The 27,064-nt window shown below is 44.9% G+C and overlaps 2 protein-coding genes across 12 annotated transcripts in view; both read left to right on the top strand.

Annotated features, from left to right (window-relative positions):
- The window catches only part of kcnq2b (potassium voltage-gated channel, KQT-like subfamily, member 2b), a 50,450-nt gene extending 46,232 nt beyond the window's left edge, over positions 1-4,218 (top strand). For 5 of the 9 annotated variants that reach the window (XM_078283555.1, XM_078283554.1, XM_078283553.1 and 2 more), the window contains exons 16-19: positions 561-681; positions 1,170-1,311; positions 3,071-3,523; positions 3,626-4,218. In XM_078283555.1, the coding sequence (XP_078139681.1) occupies positions 561-681; positions 1,170-1,311; positions 3,071-3,523; positions 3,626-3,744 (835 nt within the window). In that variant the 3' untranslated portion in view covers positions 3,745-4,218. Of the gene's footprint in view, positions 1-560; positions 682-1,169; positions 1,346-3,059 lie in introns of all 9 variants that reach the window. The other 4 variants (XM_071895796.2, XM_071895794.2, XM_078283551.1 and 1 more) reach the window with 3 other exon arrangements.
- A 4,317-nt stretch (positions 4,219-8,535) lies between these two features.
- On the top strand, positions 8,536-26,121 carry ctsa (cathepsin A). 3 transcript variants are annotated; one of them, XM_078283640.1, is made up of 15 exons: positions 8,558-8,635; positions 8,824-9,021; positions 9,599-9,765; positions 10,609-10,720; positions 14,624-14,674; positions 14,789-14,875; positions 15,274-15,429; positions 15,857-16,033; positions 16,194-16,285; positions 16,405-16,483; positions 16,568-16,716; positions 17,066-17,141; positions 19,458-19,547; positions 20,614-20,715; positions 25,440-26,121. In XM_078283640.1, exons 3-15 carry the CDS (start codon positions 9,599-9,601, stop codon positions 25,521-25,523), a joined length of 1,422 nt encoding a protein of 473 aa, XP_078139766.1. In that variant the 5' UTR covers positions 8,558-8,635; positions 8,824-9,021; the 3' UTR covers positions 25,524-26,121. The 3 variants fall into 3 exon arrangements, with proteins under 3 accessions (XP_071751899.1, XP_078139765.1, XP_078139766.1); XM_071895798.2 differs by lacking the exon at positions 8,824-9,021 and having other exon boundaries at positions 8,536-8,639; XM_078283639.1 differs by lacking the exon at positions 8,824-9,021 and having other exon boundaries at positions 8,557-8,635.
- Positions 26,122-27,064: the final 943 nt, after the last annotated feature.

Below are 27,064 nucleotides of genomic sequence, written 5' to 3'. Positions count from 1 at the left end.
TAGGGTTTTACAGTCAGTTCTGGATTGTTGTAGGGTTTTACAGTCAGTTCTGGATTGTTTTAGGGTTTTACAGTCAGTTCTGGATTGTTGTAGGGTTTTACAGTCAGTTCTGGATTGTTGTAGGGCTTTATAGTCAGTTCTGGATTGTTTTAGGGTTTTGTCCAGTCAGTTCTGGGTTGTTTTAGGGTTTTATAGTCAGTTCTGGATTGTTTTAGGGTTTTATAGTCAGTTCTGGATTGTTTTAGGGTTTTGTCCAGTCAGTTCTGGATTGTTTTAGGGTTTTATAGTCAGTTCTGGATTGTTTTAGTTTTACAGTCAGTTCTGGATTGTTTTAGGGTTTTGTCCAGTCAGTTCTGGATTGTTTTAGGGTTTTACAGTCAGTTCAGGATTGTTTTAGTTTTATAGTCAGTTCTGGATTGTTTTAGGGTTTTGTCCAGTCAGTTCTGGATTGTTTTAGGGTTTTATTCTGTCTTCACTGTCCTGGAGCTTGGAGTTTGATTTATTTTGTCTTCACTGTTCCTGAGCTCAGAGTTTGAACTATTCTGTCTGTTGACTGGCAGAGTGGACCAGATTGTCGGCAGGGGAACACCAATCGCAGACAAGGACCGTCCCAAAGCAGCCAATGAGGAGCTTCCTGAGGACCCGAGCATGATGGGACGGCTGGGGAAGGTGGAGAAGCAGGTAACCGCTAGCAACCAGTCTAACTGTTAGCAGCAAACACCTTTCAGATGAATGATAAACACCTGGAAGTAATATACACCAGTAATATACAGCGCTCACAGTGTTGGTCAATATGATTTCATTTGCCAAACCTTATATTTCTGGTAGAACAGCAGTCCGTACCTGCTAGCATCAGGACCGTTCTCACACTGACTGACTTATTCATTCCAAAGCAAGAAAACAGCATCAAAACAATGATCAACATTGAATCATGTAATATTTGTTAAAAATGTTTTTACCTGTCATCTGTTTAATTTTCATGCTTGAATAATCATTAATTCAATGATCATTTTTTATCAGTTGCAGCATGAGTCACGACTCATGCTGCTGGTTTTCTCAACGCAGCCTCATTTTCAATTTGAAATTTGTATTATGTTAAATAAGTATGTTCTTTACTCTGTCTGGTCAGTCTCACCCGTCACCACCTGTCTGTCTGCTCGTGTCCCCAGGTCCTGTCCATGGAGAGGAAGTTAGACTTCCTGGTAAACATTTACATCCAGCGAATGGGAATCCCTCAGGCCGAGACAGATGCCTACTTTGGTTCAAAGGAGCCTGACCCGGCCCCGCCCTACCATAGTCCTGTAGACCATCTGGAGAAGAGCCAGTCCATCTCCAAGATCCTCCAGTCAGTCCCACTATGATGAAACATTCACTGTTTATAACTCTGATATAAAGCCAGTCCATTCCAAGGTCCTCCGGTCGGAGCCGGTCTAGATATAGTAGATATAGTTGTGGTTGTGTGTCGTGATTATCTACCACAAACACCTTGTGTGAAGACAGTGAACGTGGGTCCAGCAGCTTGGGCCAAAGGTTGATGATCGACTATGTAGTCTCATCAGACTGGAGGCCAAATGTTCTGGTGAAGAGAGGAGCTGAGCTGAAAACTGATCATCTGGTGGAGAGTTGAGTTAGGTGGGGGGGTCATAGATCATAGATGTCCCAAACTCTTTGTTTCTATAAATGATATGTGGGAGTGACAGGTTTTAGCCAGTTGATAACTACTGTGAGCTGGATCTGTAATTGTAAACCTTCTGGTATCAGTCCTAGTGGGGCCGCCCTTGGATTTTGTGGGATGTCAAAATGAAAGACTCTTATAGGGCTTGATGTACCTCATTCCAGAATGGACTTAGCTCAGGGATTTCCCATGTTTTGAATCCAACTGGCCATGACTTCTCATCACCTTATAGCTTTGAATGCTGTTGATTTGGCCGATGCACAGCACCTCCATAGCAGCCAGCAATGTCTGCGTCCTCTGTGGTAATCCGGTTTGGATTTTCTAACAATAAGGAGTTCCTGAATAGCGTAAAAGAAAAACTTGGCTGTGGCAATTTTGCCTGGTGTTACATTTACAATTGTAAATTGCGAGCAGTCTCAATCTTGATCTTGGTCTCGTACTCTTTCAGTCTCAGTCTTGTCTTGGTCTTGACCATAAAAAGTCTTGGTCTTGTTTTGGTCTTGACTGAGGCGGTCTTGACTACAACACTGTTAATATCAGAATCAGAATCAGAATCAGAAATACTTTATTGATCCCCGAGGGGAAATTGGGTTTCGTTGCAGTCGCTCACATTCTAGAAGATAAATATATATAGGCATAGAGAAATTATAAGAAAAATAGAAATAAGAAATAAATATAAAAATGTGTAAAATATGTGCATTATACTACAATAAAATAAAAATATGTAAAGTATGTGCATTATACTACAATATATAACAACAATAATATAGAAATATAGAAATATAGAAGTAGGAGGAAATCCCTGACCTGGGCCTTTTGTCTAGTCCAGACTAGAGAAACCATCCCAGTGTTTAAGCGTCTTATTGTCTTATTCTGTGAACACTGGGCTGAGACACTGGGATTGTTCCTCTAGTCCAGACTCTAGTCCAGACTCTAGTCCAGACTGGGCAAATATGGTGGAAGGTCCCACTTTATCAACCAGGAGCCTGTGAACTGGTTACATGCATGAGCCATCATTCATATGTTGGCGTGTTGTTGACGTGTTGTTGATGTGATTTTGGCGTGTTGTTGACATGTTGTTGGCGTGTTGTTGATGTGTTGTTGATGTGTTGTTGGCGTGTTGTTGGCGTGTTGTTGACATGTTGTTGGCGTGTTGTTGATGTGTTGTTGGCGTGTTGCTGACGTGTTGTTGGCGTGTTGTTGACATGTTGTTGATGTGTTGTTGGTGTGTTGTTGGCGTGTTGTTGGCGTGTTGCTGGCATGTTGTTGATGTATTGTTGGCGTGTTGTTGACATGTTGTTGATGTGTCCTGCAGGGCGTGTTGTTGATGTGTTGTTGGCGTGTTGTTGACATGTTGTTGACATGTTGTTGATGTGTCCTGCAGGGCGTGTCCTGGTGACCATGTGGAGAAGAGTCGGTCCATCACTAAGATGATCAGGTCCACCAGCTCAACCGGACACAGGAACTACGACCCCCCCTCCTGCCCTCCCTCCACCTCCTGGCAGCCAATCAGCTCCCAGCTCCACCAGCAAGCCCCACCCCCTCCCCAACGAAGCCACGGCAACACTCCGAGTCCAGTGGGCGACAGGTCACTGGTTCGACTCCCACCACCTCCTGCTGGAGAGAGACACAGTGGGGGCAGATCTCACCGCCACAGCACCGGAGAGAGAGGAGGAGAGAGAGGAGGAGAGAGAGCTAACGAAACAGGAGGAGGAGGAGGGGAGGAGGTGAAGCCGGACAGTGATACTTCCATCTCCATCCCGTCCGTGGACCATGAGGAGCTGGAGCGCTCCTTCAGCGGCTTCTCCATCTCTCAGTCCAGGGAGAACCTGGACTTCCTCAACAACGGCTTCTACTCCTCCAACCTGGGAGGAGACCACCGAGGAGGAGGAGGAGACCACCGAGGAGGAGGAGGAGACCACCGAGGAGGAGGAGGAGACCACCGAGGAGGAGGCGCCTCCCGCTGCGCCACCGTTCGGCCCTACATTGCCGAGGGGGAGTCGGACTCCGACTCGGAGCTCTGCGCTCCCTCGCCACATTCTGACCGGGCCTGGACCGGCACCAAGTAGAACCAGACAGGAGCCAGACTGGAAACAACTGGAGAACTGGACAAACACCTAACGACATAAAATGTGAGTTAAAGGAACGAAATATTAGCAAGGGGAAGGAGGTCCGGTTAAAGGGACGGAGCATCAGATAAAGAATTAAAACACCAGCTTGACAGACAGTTGACCAATAGAAGGCATGAGCTCCCAGTGAAGGATTATGGGATTGTGACAGACTGAGTGTTTTTACTGGAGTCACATTTTCTTCCTGTGAATGTTTTAACCTGTAAAGCAAATGTTTGTTCTCACTGTCACTGATTGGTTAACTTGTGGGGCATTCTCACACACGATTGGGTGGCTCGCCAATTAGTGATTGTTTCCATGTTAGAATCATTGTTGTCTTTAAAGAAACATTACAACCATTATGATCAGCTTAACCTCACATAGCAGTCACATTTAACCAGACAGAGGTGAATGCTTCACACAGCGCAGTGCAGGCACAACACACACAACAGACATAGACAACGCACACACACACACACACACACACACACACTGACAGACACTACAGACACTTGTTGTTGTTGTTGTCTTCTCTAGACGCTCCAGTCCAGAGCTGTTTGCCATAATAATATTGAATATTAATTGGACTTTTGGGATTTTATTATTATTCTTCACCAGACACTCATCACTTTGTGGTGAAAAACTGACCAGTGAACTAACAACATGTCAGCTATCAGCATTCCCCATTGAAACCAATGGAAGCAGAAAGCTGATCCATTGGCTTCATTGAGAAATGCTAACAAGGGTTAGCCTGCTGGTTTCCAGTTGAAACCAGCTGAAACCAGTTGAAACCAGTTCACCATGGATGGAGTGATGGTTGGCAGCTCTGGACAGATTGTACATAAATGTTATTATTCTATTTATCTCACTGCTGTTGTTACTGTATATCCAACATGTCAGTAAGTACCGGAGCTGCTGAGTGATGAAAGCTACTTATTTATTCAGTGATGTATTAATCTATACATACATTTATTTATGCGCTCATTTTTTATTGTTAATATATACTTTTCTTATTTTATTTATTTTGTACGAATGTTTTATTTGACATATTTCCATTACGCACGTCCTTTAGTTGTTTCCATGGAGACGATGTAACGAGCCAGCAGCCGACATTTTGACATTTAGTTGTTCTTCCATGTAACCCAAAAAATTAGACCAGCCCACTTTCTGTCAGACCAGCCCACTTTCTGTCAGACCAGCCCTCTTTCTGTCAGACCAGCCCACTTTCTGTCAGACCAGCCCACTTTCTGTCAGACCAGCCCTCTTTCTGTCAGACCAGCCCTCTTTCTGTCAGACCAGCCCTCTTTCTGTCAGACCAGATGCCTGGCTGGCTGGCCCAACGTCTGTTGGTGCTGAAGCTGTCAATCAGCAAGCTCGGATCCCATTGGACCGCAGCAGGATGATGTCACAACATTAGCATCAGCCAGCGTCATTTTCACCGTCAACCCAACAACATACACACACACACCAGCACAAACCCCCCCCCCCCCCCCCCCAGCACACACAAGCACACACACACACACACGCACACACACAGCTGCCTTCTTCTTCTTCTTCATGCATCTCATTGCAGACGGATGGACTGTCTCTGTGCTGACTGACAGAACTCAGAATTCTCTGCTGATGTTTTCTGAACTGCGGCCGTTCTCCAGTTTCTGGTGATAAACAGCTCATAGGTGGAACTGTGTTGCATCATGGGACGTCTTCCTATTGAACAGCTGTTCTGTTCAGTGAATGTAGATCAGGAAAGTTGTGTCACTCTGCCGTATGCACCGAACATTTCAGTTGCTTTCATCAGAACTCTATTATGTTATTTTGGACATTTCTGCCCTGCTGGCAACTTCTCCGCGTCGGCAGAACCGACCGGCGTTCCGCCGCCGGAGACAGTTTGGTGGTAAAGCTCATTGGTTTGGCCAGGCGGTACCAGAGCCACATACACACTGCATTACTCCAGGTTGTACTACGGTCTGCTGTAGAACAAACAGGTGTCACTATGGCGACAACCACGGAGTCGGGCCGCAGAGCCAACATGGCGGCCGGAGGAACTTTGTAGCCCAAAGTGTTCCAGCGGCTGTGGGCGGAGCCTCCGTCTTCTAACTTTATCACAGCTGGAAGGAAAACTCGCTGCTTCACTGTTTACATTCTGCTTCGATTCATGATTGTTTTTCTCATGTTTTTCTCTGCTGCATGTTTCTGTATCTAACTGATGACGGTCTAATAAAGTTTCTATATCCACTGATGGTTTGTTTGTTTTGGTTTGTTTGTTACTGGACTGAACCGATGCTTTCCTCTAAACTGTTTTGCATCCCCAGCTGGATTATGTATAATGCTTATTGGGAGGGAAGCAAAATGAGTTCAGCCAGGACAGCAGTGCAGTGTGCTGTTGGTGACGGACGGCTGCTTCATCACATTATATTTCAGTATATTTTAGTTCTACTCATGTATCTGTCTCCAGACGAGCTTCTGTGTAGAACGAAACACTAAAATATCAGAACGAGGATCAGATTACAAGAGCAGCTGATCTCTCTGACTTTATTTTGAAGAACCAGCGTAACTCCAAAGTGCCTTCAGTGTTGATTCAGTTGTTCCTTTTCTTTTGAACCAAAACATCAGACTGCAGAGACTCGTGTGTCCCTGGTGATATTTCCATTGTGACGAGCTGTTCTGAAGCCATGAACCAGTTTAACATGAAGTCCTCCACCTGTCCTCGATATGTCGTTCCTGCAAGAGTTCAAATCAGTTGCTCACTGCTCCTGGTGTTTTTTTAAACAGGTTATTTTTGCTCGTCCTACAATTTTAATTCATTACCTTCAGTCTAAGAAACAGGTTTTTTTATGTGAAAATAATGTATCAATATTTTTAGTAAATTATTTGTAGTGCCCGTCTCCCACCTTAAGCGCTACAGGCCTTTTAGGCACGAGAGCCTTTTGTTCCCTGAGGGTCGACTGGAAGGCTCCGCCTCCTCCGAGACTGTCAGCAGTGACCATTTTATTACTGTCTCTACTGTCTCTACTGTAGACTGTACCATTTTATTACTGTCTCTACTGTCTCTACTGTAGACCGTACCATTTTATTACTGTCTCTACTGTCTCTACTGTAGACTGTACCATTTTATTACTATCTCTACTGTCTCTACTGTAGACTGTACCATTTTATTACTGTCTCTACTGTCTTTACTGTAGACCGTACCATTTTATTACTATCTCTACTGTCTTTACTGTAGACCGTACCATTTTATTACTATCTCTACTGTCTTTACTGTAGACCGTACCATTTTATTACTGTCTCTACTGTCTTTACTGTAGACCGTACCATTTTATTACTATCTCTACTGTCTTTACTGTAGCCTGTACCATTTTATTACTGTCTCTACTGTCTTTACTGTAGACCGTACCATTTTATTACTGTCTCTACTGTCTTTACTGTAGATCGTACCATTTCATGTTGGTCTCAGGTTCTCTTTAGCCGACATGTGGAGTCTCACATGGTTCACTCCTGGGCCCCATTTTATTCTCCATTTACATGCGTCTACTTGGATATATTAGATATATACAGTATATATACACATATATTACAGTGATATATTGATATTACTGCTGCTGCAGCATCCAGTAAGGCAGTAAATTAAAACATTAGTTGGCTAATCTGCAGACTTCAGTTCAGCTCAGGATCTGGAACGAAGGTCTGAAGGAGAATCTCCCTGTTGGCAGAACATGGAGGAACACGGAGGAACACGGAGGAACACGGAGGAACACGGAGGAACACGGAGGAACCCTAACCCAGATCAACAACTGTTCAAAGTCAAACTCACACACAGATTTTATTTTACCCCAGAACAGGATGAAACTGCTGGACGGTCCGGACTGTTGGTGTCTTCATCCTTCACATGTGGATCTTCATCCTTCACATGTGGATCTTCATCCTCTTCATCCTTCACATGTGGATCTTCATCCTTCACATGTGGACTGTCTGGATGTTTCTGCAGCTGAACTGTTCAGTTCAGACTGTGAAGAAGTGATTCAATACGACCTGCGCTGCGGCTTCCTGATGATGTGACAAGCTGATTGGTTTGTAACTGCTGGATCCACGAGAATCTTCTTCTCTTACATGTTATGTAGGCTAGTAGAAATAGTTAAACTTTATCTATGCAGCACTTTTCAAAACAAGAGGTACAAAGTGCTTTATAAAACACAAAATAAGAAATTGTCCAATGCAATTGAGTAGAAATGTTACTTTATACTGGATATGTTTTTTTTATTGATACACATTTAGATTTGGACGATTGTATTTAGTGTGACTGATGAACTGGCAGCAGACTCTTTATTGTGTAAAGTGATGAACTGAAGAGTTTAGATAGAGCTGCTGGATCAACAGACTTCACCTCCTTCTGTTTATATGAAATATTATAGAAATATTATAGCAGCTGCGCAGTCGGACAACGTTTCTACCCATCATGCAACGAGCCAAAGGTGCTGGTCAAAACTGCACATGACTGTTTGAGTCACATGTCTGTGGATCTATAGTGTGTGTGTGTGTGTGTGTGTGTGTGTGTGTGCGTGTGTGTGTGTGTGTGTGTGTGTGTGTGTGTGTTGTGCATGTGAATGGGAGTGTATATCAGTCTCTGCTGTTGCTTTTCCACTTAAATGTTCTTTATAAATAAACTGAACATGACTTAATTATCAAAGTTCCACCAGAAAACAGAACTTTGGTTCAGTCTGAGCTGAGACTTCCGGGAAGCGTCATGTGACGTGCGTCATGTGACCGGCTGATCATATGACCTGCTGTGATTCCTTATGAGCAGCAGCTGTTTAACCAGCTGAAGAAGAAACGGGCAAAATACCGGCGAGGAGAGGCGAGTAACGTTAAAATGGTTAAAATATAAAATGTAAAATGTTCAGTTTAATCTGGACTTTCCCACTTTTGTTATTTGTGTGATAGTTAGCGGTTAGCTGTTAGCTGTTAGCTGTTAGCATCAGTAACCTGTTTCCGGGTTTGACTCGTCTTTAACTGTTTTAGTTCGCTGTTTTTCCACTTTAACAGACTGATTGGAGTGTGTGGTCGCCTGCTGAATGACGTCACACCAAACCAAACTTTACATCGTTAAAATCTCTTCTGAACAGCTGGAAACAGAAGCTTAGAACAGCTGAGGTTCTGCTGTGGAACCACGAGCTGCCAGGAAGGAGTTTACTGTGAGCTTCAGTGAACAGCTTGTAACGCTGACTGGCTGTTTCTGTCCAGGTGTGTGTGTGTGTGTGTGTGTGTGTGTGTGTGTGTGTGTGTGTGTGTGTGTGTGTGTGTGTGTGTGGTGCTGACTGGCTGTTTCTGTCCAGGTGTGTGTGTGTGTGTGTGTGTGTGTGGTGCTGACTGGCTGTTTCTGTCCAGGTGTGTGTGTGTGTGTGTGTGGGGGGGGGGGGTGCTGACTGGCTGTTTCTGTCCAGATGTGTGTGTGTGTGTGTGTGTGTGGTGCTGACTGGCTGTTTCTGTCCAGGTGTGTGTGTGTGTGTGTGTGTGTGTGTGTGGTGCTGACTGGCTGTTTCTGTCCAGGTGTGTGTGTGTGTGTGTGTGGGGGGGGGGGGGGGGTGCTGACTGGCTGTTTCTGTCCAGATGTGTGTGTGTGTGTGTGTGGTGCTTGACTGGCTGTTTCTGTCCAGATGTGTGTGTGTGTGTGTGTGTGTGGTGCTGACTGGCTGTTTCTGTCCAGATGTGTGTGTGTGTGTGTGGTGCTGACTGGCTGTTTCTGTCCAGATGTGTGTGTGTGTGTGTGTGTGTGTGTGTGGTGCTGACTGGCTGTTTCTTGCTGCCTGTTTCTCTGTAGATGCTGTGGCTCCTGGTCCTGGTCCTGGTCCTGGTGGGTCTGTCTGGAGGAGAAGCGGCTCCAGCAGCAGATGAAGTGAAGTTCCTTCCTGGTCTTCAGAAACAGCCGAGCTTCAGACAGTTCTCTGGTTACCTGTCTGTCGCTGATGGGAAGCACCTGCACTACTGGTCAGTAACTGGTCAGTGACTAACACCTGCACTACTGGTCAGTGACTGGTCAGTGACTAACACCTGCACTACTGGTCAGTAACTGGTCAGTGACTAACACCTGCACTACTGGTCAGTGACTGGTCAGTGACTAACACCTGCACTACTGGTCAGTAACTGGTCAGTGACTAACACCTGCACTACTGGTCAGTGACTGGTCAGTGACTAACACCTGCACTACTGGTCAGTAACTGGTCAGTGACTAACACCTGAACACCTGCACTACTGGTCAGTAACTGGTCAGTGACTAACACCTGCACTACTGGTCAGTAACTGGTCAGTGACTAACACCTGAACACCTGCACTACTGGTCAGTAACTGGTCAGTGACTAACACCTGCACTACTGGTCAGTGTTTTTCACAACCAAGAGGGAAAATAAATCAATTTTAGTTTATTTGATCGTTTAAAAAACAAACAATTTGCATTAAATGTATAAAAAAATAAAGGATAATAAAGTCCACAGAGTGACTTCCATTGCTGTTGGTGTAGTAAACAGGCGGGTCACATAATGTAGTGATGTCATCAGATATTTAACTAGAAAACATTAAATCTGACACAGTGGAGTTTGGAACAAAAACCTGCAGTGAAGCTTTATTATTTTATTATGTGTCTTATGATTTTCTACTGCGGCACTCTGCTGCCTCGCACCGAACACCAGAGCATGAGACAGGAATCTCAGTCGGTTTACTGGCTGTTTACTGGCTGTTTACTGGCTGTTTACCTGGCTGTTTACCTGGCTGTTTACCTGGCTGTTTACTGGCTGTTTACCTGGCTGTTTACCTGGCTGGTTTACTGTGTTGCAGGCTGGTGGAGTCTCAGCAGGATCCGGCTGCAGACCCTCTGGTTCTGTGGCTGAACGGCGGGCCGGGCTGCAGCTCCCTGGACGGACTGCTGACTGAACATGGACCCTTCCTGGTAGGAACGACCTCTGACCTCTAACCCTAACCTTCCTGGTAGGTAACCCCTGAGAAGCGATCAGCAGTGAGGCGTTAGAGGCGTTTGTGACGATCTGTTTCTCTCCTGGTACGACTCGACACGTGATCTGAGTTCAGGATCAATACGATCAACACGATACCATGTGATCAATAAAACTTCAGTGACAACAAAGTCTGACTGTGCAGAATTCTGTTTATTTCTGAGACTCAAATCTTTCTAGCGATGCCATTGGCTGCTAGAATGTAAACAGCAATTTAAAAATGTCATTACAAAGTGACAATAATATAATTTGGATGGAGAGCTTGTGAAACTGTGATGGTCAAGAGTCTCATTAGTGATTACTACAGCAGAATAACATGGAGCTGATATCACCATTCATGTTCCTGACAGCAGAATAACATGGAGCTGATATCACCATTCATGTTCCTGACAGCAGAATAACATGGAGCTGATATCACCATTCATGTTCCTGACAGCAGAATAACATGGAGCTGATATCACCATTCATGTTCCTGACAGCAGAATAACATGGAGCTGATATCACCATTCATGTTCCTGACACAGCAGACTGACAGTTTGTATTGAGTTTCTTCATCGTCCATCTCTTGTCTGGACGGTGGAAGACGGATCACAGCTGTTTTCAGACGGTGGGCGGCCATGTTTCCACTGGAGTGAAGCTCTCTTCATCCTCTCGGCAGATGGAGATTCCAACATTATATTTCATTCCTTCATATTTTCAAGCCTTTCCCTGCTTTGTGGCAGCTGAGCTGCTGCTGCCACAAAGCATCTGAATCAAACCGGTTCCTACAAATGAAACCACACGGCCGACAAAACCTGTTGAACCAGGAAGCTGTGCTCGGATGACAGAAGTGTGGCTGTTGGAACCATAGAGATAAACCAGTAGAGGGGACCTGTCATGGAGATTTCCTATTCTGGAATGGGACCATATGGCAGCCATCTTACCTGGGTACACTTCTCAGCTGACTGTAATTGGAACCAATGGTGATAGTGCCTTATGCTGCCATTATAATGCTAATATTTTTTATTGAAACATCACTACTACTTTTTATTTAGCTCACTGTGTGCAAGACAACTGTGACTGTCTAAAATGGAACCAAACATGAGGCATTTCTGTAGTTTGTAGATAAAAATAGCTGAACTATGTGAAGTAATTATGTTTTCAATCATAAAGATTATCTTCTGGAAGTATTTTATTGGTGCATTACTTTACAGAAACTATCAATCCTTTTTTCAAGAAGACTTTATAATTCTCAGATTTCTTTGGTACTCTGGTTGTATTAAAGGATAACGCTGGTGTTTTTTAATGCATTTCTTATCGTCAACAAATCCTATGAAAATAACAAAATCAACAATGCGTTTGCTCTCCTCCCGTTACTTTCTGACTTCTCACGTTCCGTTTTTAGCCTTCAACCCGGAAGTCATTGGCTCCAACTATAAGCTAAAAACCTTTAAATACAGCTCACAAAGACATAGTTTCAGTTTTAAAAATCTCTAACTGTTACCATGAAAAGTCAGGCTGTTGTAGTTATTACCAAATCAAATTCAAATGGGAACAAATTCTTCATTACGCCGGGGACTATTTTCTGTGCTACGGAACTACTTTCCTGAGATGGAAACGTGTTTACGGTCGGCTTATTAAGTTGTTTGAGGAAAAAGTCGTCCGGCCCGGTGCATCGTGATGATGAAATATTCTGCAGAGCAGCAGCATGGCTCTGTGACGGGGTTTAATAGTTTTTAATACAATGCAGTTCTATGGCTGCATTGGGCACCGGCTACATGGACGAGACTTGTTGGCAAAACAAAACGTTGCTGATTTTGTTATTTTCATAGGATTTGTTGATGGTAAGCAATGCATTAAAAAACAACAGCCTGATTCTTTAAGCGTATATATGAAAATCTGTTTATTTTTAATGTAAAACCCCCAAATGATCTGTTGTTGTAGCAACAGACAGATGTTGGCAGCAATTAAATATCACCATCACTGAAACACACCTAACAATACACCCAGATAAAATGTACAATAAAAGGCAAATGTAATGCCATTAAGTGGTTAGTGTGTCAGCTCTAAGCCAATTTAAGCAGGTAATAATGGACATAGGCCCTCACATTTTTTTTTTTTTTACTTTATTGGCTTCTTAGCCTGCAATTAAGATTACAATCCATAAAGAAAGAAATAATATACATGCCATCATGTAAACAAGTAATCGACTACAGTAAAAACAAGCATCTCTACACTTGAATCAACTTAAAATCCATAGTAGCCTATACAGATATGCAAATGAACGTCCTCTCTGTCTGCCACCACACGCCACTATGTGTCACTTCCGTCATTAAGGTGCGTCTTGGCAGAAATACATTTAATTATAAAAGAAAATCGGTGCATTTTCAGCTGCGGTGCTGCTACTGAGTACTATACAAATACTATAGAAAACACTATAGAACGTATGTTTAGCATGGCGGATCTTCTACTCTACTGACGTGTGGAAGGTGCTGCAGCCTCTCTGGTCTCTTTGGTCCTTTAGTGCAGCAGTTAGGTCCAGATCAGGACAGCAGTGGCAGCTGTTGTAGTTGCAGGTAAACTGGACCCAGGTAAGATGGCGGACGATTATCCCACGCTTAATGACGTCATGTCCCCTCTGCTGTTTGATCTCTATGGTTGGAACACCTGAAGGAAGCAGGAATGTGATCCTTTTGAATTTGAGGGAGTTGAACACAACAGGAGGCTTTAGTTAAATCTGTCAGCAGATTCACTTCTGTCTGATGACCAGGAACCAGGAAGTGTGAATGACATCAGACTAGGAACCAGGAAGTGTGAATGACATCAGACTAGGAACCAGGAAGTGTGAATGACGGATGCGGGAGGCTTTTTCAGTGCAGAGTTGTAATGTTAAGTTCCGTCTTTCTACTTTGTCAAGTATTTTTGATCAATCACAGCTTTGTTTTCCTCAGGCTGACTTACAGCCTCAAACAGAATCACAGAATGTGGTGAAGTTTAAAACTAAAAAAGGAGAATATCAATTTGTCCCTCAGGTCGTTGACTTGTAGCAAACCCATAAATGTCTTTATGCCAACATAAAAAAAGAGTCCAGTTTCACATTTCATTCTCATGGTTTTGGATGTTATGTGTTTACAGGACAGTTGCAACCTGTTATTATTGCCTCTCGTAAAATTTGAAACGGCAAAACAGCCGCACGAGCACGCCGTCTATCAGTTACCATGGTGACGACTGCTTCCATTTCGTCCGGTAGAGTGGCGAGGGCGGCCCACACTTTGTCAGTGTGTTTCTACCCTCCACAGCTGAGAGTGTAGCTTGATGTGGAGTGACACTTGGTGGTGAGGTGGTGGTGGGTGAGAGCTGGTTTGAGATTGGGCCTGGGTGTCCTCCAGAGTGGGAAGCTGGGTTCGGACGGTTCTCTGGGCGGTGCTTACGACTCTCTGCCACAGTACAGCTGGAGTACCACAGACAGGCGCTAGGTGAGGACGCCTGCGGCCAGCTCACGCAGCTTGGAGACCATTCTGCTGGTGACGATTGTATTAAAATCTGAACTATAGTCTATGAAAAGCATCCTCACATGTCCTCTGGTGCTCAAGGTGGGGCCGTGCTGTGTGGTGATCTGGTGATCTGGTGATCTGCTGGCTCTGTAGGCATGTTGGTGTTGGTCCAGGGTGGATTTGATCTGTCTTGAGACCAGTCTTTCAAAACACTTCATGACAACTGGTGTGAGGGCGACTGGTCTGAAGTCATTGAAGCAACATTCAATCTAAAGGCATGAAGACAAAAACATCACTGAGTCTTCGTTCCTTCAATTTTAAGGTGTGTGTGTGTGTGTGTGTGTGTGTGTGTGTGTGTGTGTGTTTCAGATCCAGGACGACGGCGAGTCTCTGGACTACAACCCCTACTCCTGGAACAAGGTGAGCTGACCTTTGACCTCAACTCTTCTCTTTGACCCCCGGTCTGACATCACACATCAGCCAGTAATCCTCCTGAAACTCGGTCACATGTTGAATTCACTTCCTGGTTGTCAGATCGCCAACGTCTTGTACCTGGAGTCTCCGGTGGGCGTCGGCTTCTCCTACTCCGATGACCGGAACTACACCACCAACGACACAGAGGTCAGTCTGCTGACATCATCATTACATCATCAAGTCAGGCTCAGCTGGTGTCACGGGATGTACTTCAGTACAAACAGCTGAGTCCATCAGCTTTAACCTTTATTACAAAACAGACTGAAAATCTTGATTGATTGTATTAACATGCACATGGATGCAGTGTGCATCAGTATATCAGTCTGAGGAGCGTCAGAAGAAGAAAGTTTGTAACTGAACTTCAGAGGGACTGAAGGTTCGAAGTTTTGTTGACTTTTAAAACCTTCACCTTGCTGTGACCTTGGCTCCGATTAGGGTCCTTTGGGTCCGCGATCTCCGCCGACCGGATCGGATCTGACCGAGCCTCCGATCGGCGGTGTTTCGGCCCGGGGGATTGTGGGTAGTGATGTCTGTTTCTGCTCCAGGTCTCCATGAACAACTTCCTGGCTCTGAAGGAGTTTCTGCGTCTGTTTCCTGAGTTCAAGAAGAACGAGCTGTTCCTGACGGGAGAGAGTTACGCAGGAATCTACATCCCAACGCTGGCCGAGAGGGTGATGGAGGACGACAGCCTCAACCTGCAGGTACTACCAAGTACTACTGTAGCACTACTGCAATACTACTGTAGTACTGCTAACAAGTACTGTTGTACTGCTACCCTCAACCTGCAGGTACACTGCTGTGATACTACTACAAAGTACTGTAGTATAACAACCAAGTACTGCTGGATTACTACTGTCCTGTCTCAGTATTACTGCAGTAACGGTATGCTGTAGGTAACGATATCGCAGTATTACTGCAGTAACAGTTTGCTGTAGCTAACAGTATTGCAGTATTACCGCAGTAACAGTACTGTATTGCAGGGCGTTGCTGTGGGTTACTGTAATATTACTGCAGTAACGGTATGCTGTAGGTAACGATATCGCAGTATTACTGTAGTATTACTACAGTAATGGTATGCTGTAGGTAACAGTATCGCAGTATTACTGCAGTAACAGTACTGTATTATAGGGCGTTGCTGTGGGTAACGGGATGTCCAGCTATGAGATGAACGACAACTCTCTGGTGTTCTTCGCCTACTACCACGGCCTGCTGGGAAGCCGGCTGTGGGCGGAGCTTCAGACCTTCTGCTGCAAAGACGGGAAGTGTGACTTCTTCAACAACCACAACCCCAACTGCTCCAACAGGGTGAGTCTGAACCGGTCTGAACCGGTTTAACCCGTCTGGTCTGAATGGGTTTAACCCATCCAGTCTGTTCCTGATTGGCTTCTCTCTCTCTCTCTCTCTCTCTCTCTCTCTCTCTCTCTCTCTCTCTCTCTCTCTCTCTCTCTCTCTGACCTGTCTGTAGCTGGCTGAGGTTCAGTATATTGTCTACAGCTCAGGACTGAACATGTACAACCTGTACGCTCCGTGTCCCGGGGGCGTCGGCCAGAGAGTCAGGTAAACTGATTTAACCTTTGACCTGGTCAGAGTTGACAGCCTTGGGGGTGGGGGGGGTGTATTGTCGACTGGTTTAATTTTGGTTGCCTTTGCTCATGTTGCCGATGTTGTTGCTTCAGTTTTGACGGACGTCAGCTGGTGATCAGAGACTTGGGAAACAGTTTCATCAACCACCAGTGGAGTCAGCTGTTCAACCAGGTCAGTCTGTTCTCTCTCTTTCTCTCTCTGTCTCTCTCTCTCCCCCCCCCCCCCCCATATCAGCTGAACTCTGTGTGTGTGCAGAAGCTGCGTGGCATGGCGTCTCTCTACCAGCAAGTGCGACTCGACCCCCCCTGCACCAACTCCACCCCCTCCACCCTCTACCTCAACAACCCGTATGTGAAGGCCGCTCTGCACATCAGCCCCAAGGCGTTGGACTGGGTCATCTGCAGGTAAACCTGAAACCGGTTCTAGTCATCTGCAGGTAAACCTGAAACCGGTTCTAGTCATCTGCAGGTAAAACTGAAACCGGTCCTAGTCATCTGCAGGTAAAACTGAAACCGGTCCTAGTCATCTGCAGGTAAACCTGAAACCGGTCCTAGTCATCTGCAGGTAAACCTGAAACCGGTCCTAGTCATCTGCAGGTAAAACTGAAACCGGTCCTAGTCATCTGTAGGTAAACCTGAAACCGGTCCTAGTCACCAACTCGTCTCTAGATGTGAAACTCTCAGCTGAGCTAACTGGCTAACTAACCAGGTAACTGAGGACTCCTGACCTTTAACCTCTAACCTTCTGCTCCAGCTCTGAGGTGAACCTGAAGTACGGCCGTCTCTACATGGACGTCAGGAAGCAGTACCTCAAGCTGCTGGGCGCGCTGGTTAGTAAACAATCAGATTCCTGATAGCGGTTAAGAACCCATCAATCAGAATTATATAGACACTGTAATCCCCTTTTTACAGATGACAGACCAGAAGTTATCAGATGGATCATTACGACCCATCAGTTTGATCCATCAGTTTGATCCATCAGTTTGATCCATCAGTTTGATCCATCTTTCCACCTGTTGCACAAATGTTAGAAAAATAAATCAAAGCTGTGAACTCTTCGTTGATTCGAGGACCTTTTAGAAAAAGGTTCACAGGGTCAGCTGGTCCATCAGTTGGTATGAGAGTTTGTTTTGAAGGCTTTGTCCATTTAATAAAATGTAATCATACTATTTTTAACCTACACTGAAGATGTATGGACTGTAAGAACAGCTGACCGGCCGCAAAGAGCGACAGGAACAGACGATCAGATGAACCGGCCTTTTCAGAATTATTAATATCATGATGCTTCGACTGCAGCAGTTGAGACTAAAAGTGCATGTTGTACCATTCACAAACAATTTGGACATGCATATTGTCCAACTACATTATCTAGTCCATAAGCATACTGAATTAAATCCACTGATTGGCATCATTTTAAATATTAATATGGGTGATGCAATTCAGAGTAAAGGCAATCATAAAAGGCAACAACAAGGAGGGAGCGTTGAGCAGGGAGCGTTGAGCAGGGAGCGTTGAGCAGGGAGGAGGGAGCGTTGAGCAGGGAGGAGGGAGCGTTCAGCAGGGAGCGTTGAGTAGGGAGGAGGGAGCGTTCAGCAGGGAGGAGGGAGCGTTGAGTAGGGCGCGTTGAGCAGGGAGGAGGGAGCGTTGAGCAGGGAGCGTTGAGCAGGGAGGAGGGAGCGTTCAGCAGGGAGCGTTGAGTAGGGAGGAGGGAGCGTTCAGCAGGGAGGAGGGAGCGTTGAGTAGGGCGCGTTGAGCAGGGAGGAGGGAGCGTTCAGCAGGGAGCGTTGAGTAGGGAGGAGGGAGCGTTGAGCAGGGAGCGTTGAGCAGGGAGGAGGGAGCGTTCAGCAGGGAGCGTTCAGCAGGGAGGAGGGAGCGTTCAGCAGGGAGCGTTGAGTAGGGAGGAGGGAGCGTTGAGCAGGGAGCGTTGAGCAGGGAGGAGGGAGCGTTCAGCAGGGAGCGTTGAGTAGGGAGGAGGGAGCATTCAGCAGGGAGGAGGGAGCGTTGAGCAGGGAGCGTTGAGTAGGGAGGAGGGAGCGTTGAGCAGGGAGGAGGGAGCGTTGAGCAGGGAGCGTTGAGTAGGGAGGAGGGAGCGTTGAGCAGGGAGGAGGGAGCGTTGAGCAGAGAGCGTTGAGCAGGGAGCGTTGAGCAGGGAGGAGGGAGCGTTGAGCAGAGAGCATTGAGCAGGGAGGAGGGAGCGTTGAGTAGGGAGGAGGGAGCGTTGAGGAGGGAGCGTTGAGCAGGGAGCGTTGAGCAGGGAGGAGGGAGCGTTGAGGAGGGAGCAGGGAGGAGGGAGCGTTGAGCAGGGAGGAGGGAGCGTTGAGGAGGGAGGAGGGAGCGTTGAGGAGGGAGTGTTGAGCAGGGAGGAGGGAGCGTTGAGGAGGGAGGAGGGAGCGTTGAGGAGGGAGTGTTGAGCAGGGAGCGTTGAGGAGGGAGGAGGGAGCATTGAGGAGGGAGCGTTGAGCAGGGAGTGTTGAGCAGGGAGCGTTGAGCAGGGAGTGTGTTCAGACAGCGCACCAACGTTTAACTGCGAGCGATGAGTGGCGACTCAGCAGATTTAGTTTTATTGGACCTCTGCCCACCTCCTTCAGGGAGGAGCTGCAGGCTGAGAGAAATATATTCAAATGATAATTATTTATCACGACAGTATCTGGTCCAAAGTGTCCGGTCCACATCGGACAGGCCGGTCTCCGTCTGTCCCTCTTGTTGACTTTAATTCTTTTGGCTTTTGTTTTTTTTTATTTCACTGTTTGCTGATAAATCAGTTTGATGCCGCTCACACCGGCTGACAGGCTGTATGTTTTAACTTGTTTATTAATCTGCCATCAAGTGTCCAGAAGCACTTTGTGGTGCCGCAACCTCAGTTACCAAAAACTACATTTCTGCATTTCTGCATTCTTTGTCCAGTCAGTTCAGCACAGAGGCATCAGTGACCTTTCCTGCAGCATTTAGAGGGAAGGTTGTCACCATATATGGTCAATTGGGGGCGTGTATTTATGTTAATGAGCGGCTGTGCAGGAGCATGATGGTGGTTGAGAAGTTGTGGTTATTTATCAAGGCAGATTACTGACAAGTTGGTAAATCCACATTTTTTTGTACGTATGAACATCCAGGACTGCAGTTCAGTCTGTGGTCTGTTCTCTCTGCAGACTTACCGCATCCTGGTGTACAACGGAGACGTGGACATGGCCTGCAACTTCATGGGGGACGAGTGGTTCGTCGAGTCTCTGGACCAGGAGGTAGGTTACCATGGAAACCACAGGATGCGTAATAAGAACGAAGGAGCACAAATTTCAACAAACAGAAACAACCAACAACCAAAACAGATACACACACACACACACACACACACAAAGCGACAAGGCCAAATAAAAACAGCAAAAATAAATGAAATAAAACATGAATAAATAAAATTAAAGAAAAGGCGGGGGGGCTGCCAAACTGAAACTAGTAAAGAGTGCTGCACATTAAGTTTCAGATGAGGGTCGTGACAGATGAGCTAGGATCGATTATTCGTCCTTCCCTAGACTCAAGGAATGGATCCCAGATGATTCAGAAGTTCTTCAGAGAGTTAGTTCTCAGGAACCCGAGTCTTTCCATTTCTATGACTGAAAACATTTCAGGCATCCATCTTGGAAAAGAGGGGAGAAGGTGGTTTGGCCACGGTCAACCCAGCATGCAGGTCTGTCTCATGGCTTTAGGACAGCAGAGTGGACTGGGAGCAGCCACAGATGGAAAGTTCAGCTTCTGCTTGAATCGGCCTTTTAGAAGCTTTTGAGTACAAATCAAAACTGTTTGTCCAGAATTCAGTGAGTGATGAGCAGAAGGTGTGAGGCGGTTTGTCCTCTGTCTCCACATCTCAGCAGTGAGGCAGAATAGTAGATTTAGTGCAACCTGGATTTGGAATAATGAAGACGGTGGACTACTTTGAACTGAATCAGCAGGTGGAGGGTTAATGGAGCATGAGTAAACCAGCCAGACTCTCATCCCTCAGGTAACTGTGCAGTGCAGAGTCAGGAGCATCCCCCCACACATGAAAACATTTATGTTGCCCTGGAAAGCTTTCAAATCAGGAGCGCAAATTTAATCAAGTGTTGTATTATCGTTTTGACACGAACTGGGACTCGACCCTTTAGCAAAGCCTTAATGTGACTAGAGATCAGCAGGGAGCCGAGGCAGGCGGTCCGGTCTGGATTTCAGCTCGGTGGAATCGGTCTTTCATCCTTCATGTCCACATGCCGCCTGCTGCGAGGTTTCCTGCCGTGCTCTGAAGCGTTTCTGTAAACGATGTCTCTGCTGGTGCAGGTGGAGGTGAAGCGTCGTCCGTGGACCTACACCGACAGAGACGGTCAGCAGGTCGGAGGCTTCGTCAAGGAGTTCAACAACATCGCCTTCCTCACCGTCAAGGTAAACACATCAAGATAAACGCCACGGCTCTTTCTCACCACCTGCACCTGCACCTGCACCTGCACCTCCTGTCCTCACTGCTGCAGTAAATACTACCACAGTGTTACTGTTCACCTGCACCTGCACCTGCTCTCTATGGGACAGGCCGCTCTGCCGCGGCGCCATGAGCCGGCCGTCCACCCGTCAATCATCCAGCTGTTCAACAGGCTGGGCTGCTGTTGGTCACTGTTTTCCTGCTGTAGCTTTAATGTCTTGACTGTAAAACAAACTGTAGAACATTACACTGTGGAACATTACACTGTAGAACATTACACTGTGGAACATTACACTGTGGAACATTACACTGTAGAACATTACACTGTGGGACAGTAAACTGTAGAACATTACACTGTGGAACATTACACTGTGGGACAGTAAACTGTGGAACATTACACTGTGGAACATTACACTGTGGGACAGTAAACTGTAGAACATTACACTGTGGAACATTACACTGTGGGACAGTAAACTGTAGAACAGTAAACTGTGGAACATTACACTGTGGGACAGTAAACTGTGGAACATTACACTGTGGAACATTACACTGTAGAACATTACACTGTGGGACAGTAAACTGTAGAACATTACACTGTGGAACATTACACTGTGGGACAGTAAACTGTGGAACATTACACTGTGGAACATTACACTGTAGAACATTACACTGTGGAATATTACACTGTAGAACATTACACTGTTGAACATTACACTGTTGAACATTACACTGTAGAACATTACACTGTAGAACATTACACTGTGGAACATTACACTGTAGAACATTACACTGTGGAACATTACACTGTGGGACAGTAAACTGTAGAACATTACACTGTGGGACAGTAAACTGGAACATTACACTGTGGAACATTACACTGTGGGACAGTAAACTGTAGAACAGTAAACTGTGGAACATTACACTGTGGGACAGTAAACTGTGGAACATTACACTGTGGGACAGTAAACTGTGGAACATTACACTGTAGAACATTACACTGTGGGACAGTAAACTGTAGAACATTACACTGTGGAACATTACACTGGGACAGTAAACTGTAGAACATTACACTGTGGAACATTACACTGTGGGACATTACACTGTGGAACATTACACTGTAGAACATTACACTGTGGGACAGTAAACTGTAGAACATTACACTGTGGGACAGTAAACTGTAGAACATTACACTGTGGAACAGTAAACTGTAGAACATTACACTGTGGGACAGTAAACTGTAGAACATTACACTGTGGGACAGTAAACTGTAGAACATTACACTGTGGAACATTACACTGTGGGACAGTAAACTGTAGAACATTACACTGTGGAACATTACACTGTGGGACAGTAAACTGTGGAACAGTAAACTGTAGAACAGTAAACTGTAGCACATTACACTGTGGAATATTACACTGTGGGACATTACACTGTGGGACAGTAAACTGTAGAACATTACACTGTGGGACAGTAAACTGTGGAACAGTAAACTGTAGAACAGTAAACTGTAGCACATTACACTGTGGAACATTACACTGTGGGACAGTAAACTGTAGACCATTACACTGTGGAACATTACACTGTGGGACAGTAAACTGTAGAACAGTAAACTGTGGAACATTACACTGTGGAACATTACACTGTGGGACAGTAAACTGTAGAACAGTAAACTGTAGAACATTACACTGTGGAACATTACACTGTGGGACAGTAAACTGTAGAACATTACACTGTGGAACATTACACTGTAGAACATTACACTGTGGGACAGTAAACTGTAGAACATTACACTGTGGAACATTACACTGTGGGACATTACACTGTGGAACATTACACTGTAGAACATTACACTGTGGGACAGTAAACTGTAGAACAGTAAACTGTGGGACAGTAAACTGTAGAACAGTAAACTGTAGAACATTACACTGTGGGACAGTAAACTGTAGAACATTACACTGTGGAACATTACACTGTGGGACAGTAAACTGTAGAACAGTAAACTGTAGAACATTACACTGTGGAACATTACACTGTGGGACAGTAAACTGTAGACCATTACACTGTGGAACATTACACTGTGGGACAGTAAACTGTAGAACAGTAAACTGTGGAACATTACACTGTGGAACATTACACTGTGGGACAGTAAACTGTAGAACATTACACTGGAACATTACACTGTGGAACATTACACTGTAGAACATTACACTGTGGGACAGTAAACTGTAGAACATTACACTGTGGAACATTACACTGTAGAACATTACACTGTGGGACAGTAAACTGTAGAACAGTAAACTGTGGGACAGTAAACTGTAGAACAGTAAACTGTAGAACATTACACTGTGGGACAGTAAACTGTAGAACATTACACTGTGGGACAGTAAACTGTAGAACATTACACTGTGGAACATTACACTGTGGGACAGTAAACTGTAGAACATTACACTGTGGGACAGTAAACTGTGGAACAGTAAACTGTAGAACAGTAAACTGTAGCACATTACACTGTGGAACATTACACTGTGGGACAGTAAACTGTAGACCATTACACTGTGGAACATTACACTGTGGGACAGTAAACTGTAGAACAGTAAACTGTGGAACATTACACTGTGGAACATTACACTGTGGGACAGTAAACTGTAGAACATTACACTGTGGAACATTACACTGTGGGACATTACACTGTGGAACATTACACTGTAGAACATTACACTGTGGGACAGTAAACTGTAGAACAGTAAACTGTGGGACAGTAAACTGTAGAACATTACACTGTGGGACAGTAAACTGTAGAACATTACACTGTGGAACATTACACTGTGGGACATTACACTGTGGAACATTACACTGTGGAACATTACACTGTGGGACAGTAAACTGTAGAACATTACACTGTGGAACATTACACTGTGGGACAGTAAACTGTAGAACAGTAAACTGTAGAACATTACACTGTGGAACATTACACTGTGGGACAGTAAACTGTAGAACAGTAAACTGTGGAACATTACACTGTGGAACATTACACTGTGGGACAGTAAACTGTAGAACAGTAAACTGTAGAACATTACACTGTGGAACATTACACTGTGGGACATTACACTGTGGGACATTACACTGTGGAACATTACACTGTAGAACATTACACTGTGGGACAGTAAACTGTAGAACATTACACTGTGGAACATTACACTGTGGGACATTACACTGTGGAACATTACACTGTAGAACATTACACTGTGGGACAGTAAACTGTAGAACAGTAAACTGTGGGACAGTAAACTGTAGAACAGTAAACTGTAGAACATTACACTGTGGGACAGTAAACTGTAGAACATTACACTGTGGAACATTACACTGTGGGACAGTAAACTGTAGAACAGTAAACTGTAGAACATTACACTGTGGGACAGTAAACTGTGGAACATTACACTGTGGAACATTACACTGTAGAACATTACACTGTGGGACAGTAAACTGTGGAACATTACACTGTGGGACAGTAAACTGTAGAACATTACACTGTGGAACATTACACTGTGGGACAGTAAACTGTGGAACATTACACTGTGGAACAGTAAACTGTAGAACATTACACTGTGAGACAAACTGTGGAACAGTAAACTGTGGAACATTACACTGTGGGACAGTAAACTGTAGAACATTACACTGTGGAACATTACACTGTGGAACATTACACTGTGGAACATTACACTGTGGGACAGTAAACTGTAGAACATTACACTGTGGAACATTACACTGTAGAACATTACACTGTGGGACAGTAAACTGTAGAACATTACACTGTGGAACATTACACTGTGGGACAGTAAACTGTGGAACATTACACTGTGGAACATTACACTGTGGGACAGTAAACTGTAGAACAGTAAACTGTAGAACATTACACTGTGGAACATTACACTGTGGGACAGTAAACTGTAGAACAGTAAACTGTAGAACATTACACTGTGGAACATTACACTGTGGGACAGTAAACTGTAGAACAGTAAACTGTAGAACATTACACTGTGGAACATTACACTGTGGGACAGTAAACTGTAGAACAGTAAACTGTAGAACATTACACTGTGGAACATTACACTGTGGAACATTACACTGTGGGACAGTAAACTGTAGAACAGTAAACTGTAGAACATTACACTGTGAAACATTACACTGTGGAACATTACACTGTGGAACATTACACTGTGGGACAGTAAACTGTAGAACATTACACTGTGGAACATTACACTGTGGAACATTACACTGTGGAACATTACACTGTGGGACAGTAAACTGTAGAACATTACACTGTGGAACATTACACTGTGGAACATTACACTGTGGGACAGTAAACTGTAGAACATTACACTGTGGAACATTACACTGTGGAACATTACACTGTGGAACATTACACTGTGGGACAGTAAACTGTAGAACAGTAAACTGTAGAACATTACACTGTGGAACATTACACTGTGGGACAGTAAACTGGAACATTACACTGTGGGACAGTAAACTGTAGAACATTACACTGTGGGACAGTAAACTGTAGAACAGTAAACTGAAGAACATTACACTGTGGAACATTACACTGTAGAACAGTAAACTGTTCTGTAGTCAGCTTGGTTCCTGCCATCTATTTGGTCAGAAGTCTAACCTTGTGGTTCTCTCCCTGCAGGGTTCTGGCCACATGGTTCCATCAGACAAACCCATCGCTGCCTTCGCCATGTTCTCACGCTTCATCAAGAAACAGCCTTACTAGCGCTACCCCCCCCCCCCCCCCCCCCCCCCTCCCTCTGTAAATCACATTTTTTCTTCCTGAAACTAAACTCGGCTGCCCGGTATTAATACAGATCCAGCCAGTAAGCAGAGCTTTGGTTTGTGTTGCTTAGCAACCAAATATTGTTCCAGGAAGTGGAAATCAAATTAAAATAGGAAGCTTGAAGTTTCCAACCTCAGGACGGAGTATCGCCACGGCCAATCAGATTTGGATGTCATGCACATGCTCAGTCTCTCCTTTCTGTAGATCCCAGACTGATTGACTTACTCCACTGGTCACCATGGCGACAGGTGGTTGTCATGGGAACACGCACTGCCTTCAGCCTGTTGGTCGATTTCCTTTCCTTTTTTGTTTGTTTGACTTGCTGACTGTGAAGCTGTTGATTCTGCTGACTTTGTGTTTTGGTACTGTGGCTCGGTGTTTCTTCAGCACTGGACCGACAGAACTGAACCGGTCCGGTCCGGTCCGGTCCGGTCCGGTCCGGTCCAGAGCTGACGGAAACTCTTTCTGACTGTTAACCAATCAAAGGGAATAAATTGTATGGAAATCTGCTCATCAATAAAGTGCAATTCTTTAACCAGATGGACTCGGAAGTCTTCATTTCTGTTGTCTGTCTAAACCGGAAAGAGACGCGTCCTTCAGGCTGTGGGGCGCTGCGGCGGCCATGTTGAGGAAACGTGGAGTTTTCCTGTCTGTTCAGGACGCTTCAGGGTTCAAATGTCCACAGGGTTCATCCTCCAGATGGTGACTCCGGTCTGACAGAGAGATGATGATCATTTGTCTCATCTGCACACCAGCGTTCCCTCTGTTAGTCTGATTTGGTTCCTCTAGTAAAACACAATGACATTATATCTGTATGTCATATATATGTCATGCTATGACACCGACATGTCCGTCACATGCTGAACTAGCAGGCTATATCAGTAATATATAATATTAAACTGAGATACTGTCCTGTGATACACTGTACTATAAAACACTATGACATGCTATACAAGAAGAATGTATTACTGACAATATAACGTACTATAATAAAACTTACTAACTACACCATGATAAACTCCCACATACTATTTTATGATATACTCTAACATACTATGACAGTGTAACATGCTATATGATTCTACTGTATATGTCAGTACTGTGGGTAGAAATGAGTCAAAATCTGTTAAAGAGCCCCAGGTGTTTCAGTTGTATTTATTTATTGAAGCTCGGCTGAACTCCAGCTCACAGCTACAGAATATACAAACAAATTGATCTCAGGATACAGGAACATGTTTCTAGTACTACAGTCATACAGTATACGTGAATCACAAGAGTAATGTGTGATTGGTTGCTACGGTGACAGTGCATTAGACAGGTGTGTGATGTGGCGACGGTTACCATGCAGACAAACCATTTCATTTAAGAACATAAAGGATTGTTTGCTAGTAAAACATGTTGTTAGCATTAGCATTCAGCCTTGGGAACAGAGCAGAGCCAATCTTAAATAAGAGACCAATATCGGGCTTCAAATCAGAGTT

This window comes from Centroberyx gerrardi, chromosome 5, assembly GCF_048128805.1.
Source record: "Centroberyx gerrardi isolate f3 chromosome 5, fCenGer3.hap1.cur.20231027, whole genome shotgun sequence".
Lineage (NCBI taxonomy): Eukaryota > Metazoa > Chordata > Actinopteri > Beryciformes > Berycidae > Centroberyx > Centroberyx gerrardi.
The sequence above is the reverse complement of the archived record's forward strand: the minus strand, read 5'-3'. Positions and strand labels throughout refer to the sequence as shown.